Below are 7,791 nucleotides of genomic sequence, written 5' to 3'. Positions count from 1 at the left end.
CTGGATGAAACACTGTGTATTTGTGTTACAAAAGCAGAAAAAACGTGTATTTCAATCTCAGTTTTACCTTTTTATTAATTGTTTTAACAGTAATAATATTTGCTTGATATATAGAAGTCTACAATATTGCTTATGTGCGTTTATCCTGTGTATTATCACAATTGTGATCACTACAGCAAATATTTGATATGTGTCAATAATGAGGTAATTTGTTTATTTTATCATAAAATTACATTTTTGCTCCTACAGTGTAGGAGATAATTGAGGAATAGACACGTTTGTAGTATGTAGCAGTCACACCTCCACAGTTTTGGGTGCAGTCCTGTCTCCATTCCACATGATGGCGGTAATGCGCTGATCCGTTGTTTGACAACCTTAATAAAATACCACGAAGAAGAAAAACTGTAAACAGAAATGTGCCATGGAGAGTCTGCGTGTGCTCGAGCTGTACAGTGGGATAGGAGGGATGCATTATGCTCTCAAAGGTTAGTTTATCGTTGTTAAATACTGATTTTAGTTTGTTACTGATACTTTAAAAGTTATAAATCGTTCAGGATGGAGATTGGACATGTTTCTACCACGCTGCAGGGCTGAATGACTGAATACAAATGTTCCTGGGAGTCCTAAAGTGTCCAAATCGCAAATCCTGATATATCATATCCCCATGGAGCCTTAAGAGGACTGTCTGTGGATAACTAGTCTTTATATAACCATACCCCAGCCTGGAGTCCCCCATAATCTATACTAATTTGTATGTGACGATTTGTATGCCATTTCAGCTTGAGCTGTCCTGTCCACAGTTTTTCTGATCATATATTATGGTGTTCCATTGACAAAGTGTTATAAACAACTAATGGTACAAAAATAAAAATTCTGTTAAAGGAGGAATGAGATTATTTTACGCATATTGGTTTGGGTTGAGCTAAAAAACAAAGCATAAAGTAAAACAGTAGCTGATTATTTTCCTGTAGTTCATTTTCAGTTTTTTCTTCCTCCAGAGAGTGGCATACATGCTGAGGTCGTGGCTGCCATCGACATCAACACCACAGCCAATGAGATCTACACACATAATTACCCTGACACCCCCCTCTGGAACAAGACCATTGAGGTGTGTGAGAGTGGAGCGTTTGGGTATAACTGCATGCATCCAAACAAAGCTACAGAGATCAGAATCAGAATACCTTTATTAGTTCCACGGAGGGGAAATGTGTGTAGTTACAGCAGGAAAAAGAGCCACAGACATCTTAATGTTACGTATGTTAAATATGTGACATGCATTAAAAAAAAGTACTAAGTTATGATAAAAAGTTACATAATTTAAAAAATACACATCCTGTAACAGTTCTTAGGATTTAGCAGCCAGGTATATATTACACAGTTATTAACGGCATCTATATATATTGCACATATTGCACATAGCTGGTTGGTATTTAACAGCAGCAAGTTACACAATTTACAAAATACAAAATACACACCTTGTAACAGTTCTTAGGATTTAGCAGCCAGGTATATTACACAGTTAATAACGGCACATATTGCACATAGTTTGTTGGTATTTAGCAGCAAGGGGTGATATAGTCTGTTGTGGTGTGTGTGTGTGTGTGTGGGGGAGGGGGGGGGGGGGGTCTGGTGCTGGTTGTATAGTCTGACCGCTGCAGGAAGGAAAGACCTGCGGTATCTCTCTGTGAGACAGCGGGGGTGCAGCAGCCTATCTCTGAAGGATAGGATTCACACCTCTATTCAGCTCGATAATGGGATATTGAAGATGAAGGGACAGAAATCCATCATTCCTTTGAAAACTCTAATTTTCTGTATTTTCTTTTACCCTTTAGGGAATAACGCTAGAGGACTTCAATAAATTATCTTTTGACATGATTTTGATGAGCCCTCCTTGCCAGCCTTTCACCAGGTAGGTCTTGTGTTTTGGGATTTCAGTCAGATAAATCTTTTTTGTGAAGTTAACATGTTTTGTACCTAAACGTTATCATAGTAACCTTCTTCTAAATCACTATTACATGTCTTTAATCGATTTCAAAAGGTTTTCCTCTGAAAAAGTTATCCTTCTCTCTGTGCAGGATAGGACTTCAGGGTGACATTAATGACCCCAGAAGCAAGAGCTTCCTCTACATCCTAGATCTTCTGCCAAGGTCTCTTTTTATTCCCAGATTCAACTTTTTATTGCCATCCTGTCAACCTTGATAAAAACATATTTTCATATTGAAATCACAAAGTCTAGCCAAGCCCAAGAACAGAGTTATTATTTGTAACTAGTTATAGCTTTGTGAACGTTTAACTGACACGTTTTCTCAACAATAATGTCCCTTACATATGACTGTTTTTCAGGCTGTGCAGGCTGCCCCGCTACATCCTGCTGGAGAATGTGAAAGGCTTTGAGACCTCCGCTGCCAGGTAACAATGGAGGCAGCAAGTGTGCATTAAAAAGACCAGAAACGTCACTATGTCAGCATGCAGCCACATTCTGTTGTATACTTAAATTATTGTATTTATTATGTGATTTGGATTCATTCCAATGTCAATCTCATGTGATGATATTTACCTTTAGACTTCATCTGCCATGTTATACTTCCAATCTCCAGGGATCGTTTGGTGAAAACGCTCACTGAATGTGGATACACTTTCCAGGAGGTCATGGTCTCACCCACAAGTGTAAGAAAAACAGAGTATGAAAATGTCATTGAATACATCTTCACTTTAAGTTGTATTTATTATATTTCTGTTCTATTTTTTAAATCCAGGTTGGGATCCCAAATTCAAGACTGCGTTATTTCCTGATCGCTAAGATTTCAACAGAAAACCTCAGCATCCAGAGTTCAAAGGTGAGACTAGCTGTTTCAAATACAATACTAGTTAGCTTCCAATGTTGACCTAATTTGGAGCTCGCATACCTCTGTACCTCTGGTACAAAACATAGTTAAAATATAACATATCTATAATTGTTGGATATTTTTTTATGTTAGAACCCCAGAATAGTGTTTGTATCCTCATGCGTCTTTTGATAAAGCTTGTAATCTTAGATTTTAGATGCCTTCCCACATCCCGCTGAGCAGCCCAAAGTCCTGAGTCCCAGCGCAGACACCTGCCAGCCTGAGGAGGAAGTGCAGGAGGGTCATGTCCTGTACAAGCTAGAGACGAAGACAGATGCCCAGAGGAAGATGAGCCAGAACAACGATCTGTCTCTCAGGCTGATCCAAGACTTCCTGGAACCACAGATAGACATGGAGCTGTATCTCCTTCCTCCTAAAACCCTGCTGAGATACGCTCTGCTCTTAGACATAGTTCGGCCCACATGTAGGAGGTCTGTCTGCTTTACCAAAGGGTGGGTACTCTTCAAAATTACTCCATTAGTGCAATTTTGGCAGAAGAAATGCATGGCAATTGGAAGCAAAACTCAGTGACACTTATATGGGATAACATGGCAGAAAAAAACATTAATTGAAGTAGTTTTTTTTATTGATTTGTTAATGTGTTGTATCTCTAGATATGGGCGGTATGTGGAAGGAACTGGCTCAGTTATGCAGGGCTGCGTGGAAACAGAGGTAGGTTTTGATTTCAGTACAGGCACATTTATATTATTAGTTCAAAGTTTGTTTTGCCACATTTGTAATTGTAAGTGTGTTGAGGGGTTTTGTTTTGTGTGCTCTGCAGATGGAGAGTGTGTTTACAGGTCTGGACCAGTGCGCTGAAGATGAGAAACTCCAGCGGCTGTTGAAACTGAAACTTCGTTATTTTACTCCTAGAGAAGTTGCCAACCTCATGGGCTTCCCTCAAAGCTTCAGTAAGTAAAAAAAAGACAGATTTATATCGATTCCTCTTTTTAACTTGTTCATAATGTGATATTGTGTTTTTATTTGTATTTAATGGATTACTGCACATACCCAATTGTGTATATGTTGTCTAAATATTTTTTTAATGAATGTTTCAGCCTTTCCGAAGAAGACCACTACCAAGCAGCAGTACAGAGTTCTAGGAAACAGCCTGAATGTCGTGGTGGTGGCCAGACTCCTGCAGGTGCTGCTCTCCTAGCACTCGGCACTCTCTGAAGGAGAAGACCATCCTGTCTTTGCAATTCTTCTAAATGTGTAGTCCAATTTTTTTGGGAATGTTAAGTTTGATAAAGTGGGCCAACTTGTAAGTGAACAGTTTCATGATTCTTACATTTCACTTCAAACAGTACATTTCTCTTTCTGATGGACATTCATATGTTTGCTTATATGCACAATTAAAGCTTTTTTTAATTAAATTAAAATCAAAAAATAAAACTAACCTGTGAAGTACTCATTGTTTGTGTCTCTTTTAATGTATATTTGCCTGCAGTCGATAGATGTGCTTTAGTTAACTTGTTCTCTAACTAGATGTGATGTTAATAGATGGACAGATAATGTTACGTCGATATGAGTGAGATTATACACTAATAAAGTTGTTAGTTTCAACGAACTAAGACATAAACGTCTTTAGACAGTTTGACCTCACCATGTAAATGTTAGGCTAACATGAATGCTAACTTTTTAGCATGATGCTAATTAAAAGACAAACATAGATCTATCAAATGTAAACATCGAACGAACGTGGAAGCAGCGATGTTTCGCACCAGAAGGAAGTACCTGAGTCTTTCAAATGGTAAGTTAACTTTCTGTATAACCTTATATATCTTATAAAGTATAAAAACAGGGGGAAAGCAGTATTTTGAAAATCAATCAAATATACATAATTAAGGAGTTACCAAGTTTGTGTTCAGTAGCTAGCTAAACAGTTAAAGTTAGCTATTAGCAAAGAGGACACATTAGTTAGTGCACGGGCAACTAAAGCTGAAGCTATCCATGAACGTTCCTGTACTCCATACTCTATCTATTTACCAGTTAGGCAAATATAGACAATTCGTATTTTAAAAAATAGTGTGTTTTCTTCGCCCACTTTGGTTTGCTGAAATAGTGTTGAAAAATAAAAAAGGTATTGGAGAATGCGGGCATCGATCCCGCTACTTCTCGCATGCTAAGCGAGCGCTCTACCATTTGAGCTAATTCCCCGTCCGGATCTATTGGTGTCAAAGTGCGTATTTGAAACCACCAGAGGACACATTTATAACTGAAGCTAACGTTTGAAAAAGGGTATCAAAATGATTTCGGACAGAACAGACGCGGCTTTTTAATACTTTAGCGAAATTGTATTCGTTTATTTCTCTATATGGCTCTACGTTAAATGCGCATTAGATGTTCAAATAGTTATGTTTCTGGTGTTGTAGCAGCTCCCTTCGATAGCTCAGTTGGTAGAGCGGAGGACTGTAGTGGTTACATGGAAATCCTTAGGTCGCTGGTTCAAATCCGGCTCGAAGGAGGGGTATCTTTTCCCTTTTCAACTGAGTACATTTACCGCATTATTTTAGCATAACAAGGACAGAGTTGTAACTTGATTCTTTACATTGAAAAGTAAACAATCAAAATAAATGTCACAAAAACTGGCTTATCATGGTTGATCTGCATTGTAATGATTGTTCTTAACAGTAATTGTAATCTGTAAAAAATGTTATTAACAATGTAGCAAAGAACAAAACACTTCTCTTGTGTTTTTTAACTTATTTCTTAATATAAATTGACATGTGCACACCACAAATGTTGCATTAATGCGATAGGAGTAAATGTAGTTTGGTTAATCCCTTAGTCGTTAACATTGCACTTGTTTTAAATGCTCAATTTAAATATAACAGGGCTTGTTTACTGTAAACTCTTTATACCTAAGCATGTTTTTGACATCCAGGCACATGTGTGTATGATAATGAGATAAACAGGGATACTTAGGTAACTATTTTCCTTTTTTTATTTTTAGATTGTGAGCTTCTTCCGTGACAGTGAAGCCAGTATAGCTCCAGCATAAGAAGCTTCCCATTGGCTCGTGTGCAGGACTTCTTCAGCGCCAGGTCTTCCTCTTGAGTTGTAGATAACACCTCTACGCTCAGATCAGACATCCTTCTGTATCATTACCTGCTACAAAAAGCCAGGTAAATGACCATGTACTGAACATCTAACCAGACATTACAAAATGCTACTACACATTTAACTCAAATCATACTTGTGGTTATGCTGTTACATTTTGATCTTATGATTCATACTCCTTTGTGGATGGAAACAAGAGATGTGTCACTTCAGTAACACATGAATAACAAATCAAGTTTTCACACATTCATGAAATCTGGGACTCATTTTGTTTAGCACGTCAGGACTTATTATTTTATACTAGCACTACATGCTTTTTCACATTGCACTTTTCCAAGTCTGGAAATGCAAACTGTAAGTGTTAGTAGAAGGTGTCAGGTTTGCAGCATTTCGTTTTTTATTTGGCAGGCATTAGTCTAGTATTGGAGAATATAAACCTAAAATCAGTTTCACTCCACAATTAATACCTTCTGATTACGAACTAACAAAACATATATTTTCAAATATTCTTAAGATATACTTTATTTAACCTAAATATTACTTGAATTCATTTTTGACTCGACAAGCACACTGTCCATGCAGTTACTCTTTTCACCACCAGGTGGCTCCAAATACACACAATACATTCTTATGCGTTAGTAATCTAATAGAAAAGTATGCTACAGTATAAAAATTCGGTTTATTTCTTCTAATTTAACCAGATAATAATAGCATCAACTTAAAAAAATTATGAATTAGTCGTGAAAAAAATGAAGAGCATATGATGTTAGATCAACGATACAATTGTAAATCTCATGTGTGTTTTTTTTACAGATGCACAAAGAATATGTATGTCAAAAAAGCATAATAGATGTAGGATGGGAATTTGAGCGATAGATAATGACTCTTGTATACCAACAGTGTCATCAGAGGGTAACAGGTAAATCAATTAGGGACACCTCAGCGGATTCCACTCTCTCTCCAGAGAGCTCGGCTAAAGTGCAGTCAGGGGATCGGGGTTTCAGATACTGTACCTGCGACCTCCAGGGGAATCAGCAGGTATGCAGCTCACCCGTAACCAAAGCTCCAGAGGCTGACGCTCGAGTAGTTAAACACAGCTGCCATGCTTCAAAGATGTGTGCTAGTTTCCGTGTATGTGGCAATATAAATGTCTGTGGAAGAAATTAATTAACAAAAATGCCTCCCCAATGTGCAGTGAGAGGAGTGTAAAATATGTGCAGTCCGGTGCACACACACGTGATGGGCCATTGACGCAGTTTCAGAGTTGTGTGGCAACAACAGGTTGCAAAAACTAAACTGCCTTTGTGTGTTTGACCTTCTTGCTTTATTTGTAGCAAAATACTTTCAATAATCTAGATGTGAAAGGTCCTTTTTTACCATCAGTCAAGCTAAAGTAAGATAAGATAAGATAAGATAAGATAATATGGACCTTTATCGATCCCTGTTGGGAAACTCAGGTCTTATAGCAGCAACAGTATAAGACAGAAACACAGGGATAATAAGAATACAAATGAAATAGTTCAAAATAAAGTAGCAGTAAACAATTGAATGGCTTCAGTATTGAGTATTCTGCTCCATCTTACAATCGTTCAAAACAGTTGATTTTGTAGTTTTGTTTAGTAGTTTAAAACATGAGTACCTAATTTTAGATAAAATGTAAGTCAATACACATTTTTACCTCTACATACGTTGTGTATTCTAATATCTTTACACCCCTGCTACTGTCTGTGACACATTTGTTTTTGTGTTTTGCAGTGTTGCCTTAGTTGCCTGGAAGAGATGCAGGACCTCTTTGTGGGGGGTATGATTGTGGGGAACTGCATTCAGACCCGTGGAAATGGGG

General features: G+C 37.6%; 1 protein-coding gene and 2 non-coding genes across 3 annotated transcripts; 2 read left to right on the top strand and 1 right to left on the bottom strand.

Moving 5' to 3' along the window:
• The first annotated feature begins 402 nt into the window (after positions 1-402).
• On the top strand, positions 403-4,282 carry trdmt1 (tRNA aspartic acid methyltransferase 1). Its single transcript, XM_034148271.1, has 11 exons — positions 403-485; positions 999-1,108; positions 1,833-1,909; positions 2,076-2,147; positions 2,344-2,409; positions 2,598-2,667; positions 2,757-2,837; positions 3,036-3,337; positions 3,500-3,557; positions 3,667-3,796; positions 3,944-4,282. Exons 1-11 carry the CDS (start codon positions 422-424, stop codon positions 4,042-4,044), a joined length of 1,131 nt encoding a protein of 376 aa, XP_034004162.1. The 5' UTR covers positions 403-421; the 3' UTR covers positions 4,045-4,282.
• Positions 4,283-4,972: 690 nt separating this feature from the next.
• Positions 4,973-5,045, bottom strand: trnaa-agc. The gene has a single exon. It is a non-coding gene; the product is annotated as a tRNA-Ala (tRNA).
• Positions 5,046-5,266: 221 nt separating this feature from the next.
• Positions 5,267-5,352, top strand: trnay-gua. Its single transcript is given in 2 exon segments — positions 5,267-5,303; positions 5,317-5,352. It is a non-coding gene; the product is annotated as a tRNA-Tyr (tRNA).
• Positions 5,353-7,791: the final 2,439 nt, after the last annotated feature.

The sequence above is a fragment of the Trematomus bernacchii genome, unplaced genomic scaffold (assembly GCF_902827165.1).
Source record: "Trematomus bernacchii unplaced genomic scaffold, fTreBer1.1, whole genome shotgun sequence".
Classification (NCBI taxonomy): Eukaryota; Metazoa; Chordata; class Actinopteri; order Perciformes; family Nototheniidae; genus Trematomus; species Trematomus bernacchii.
This window is presented reverse-complemented; position numbering and strand designations above follow the sequence as displayed.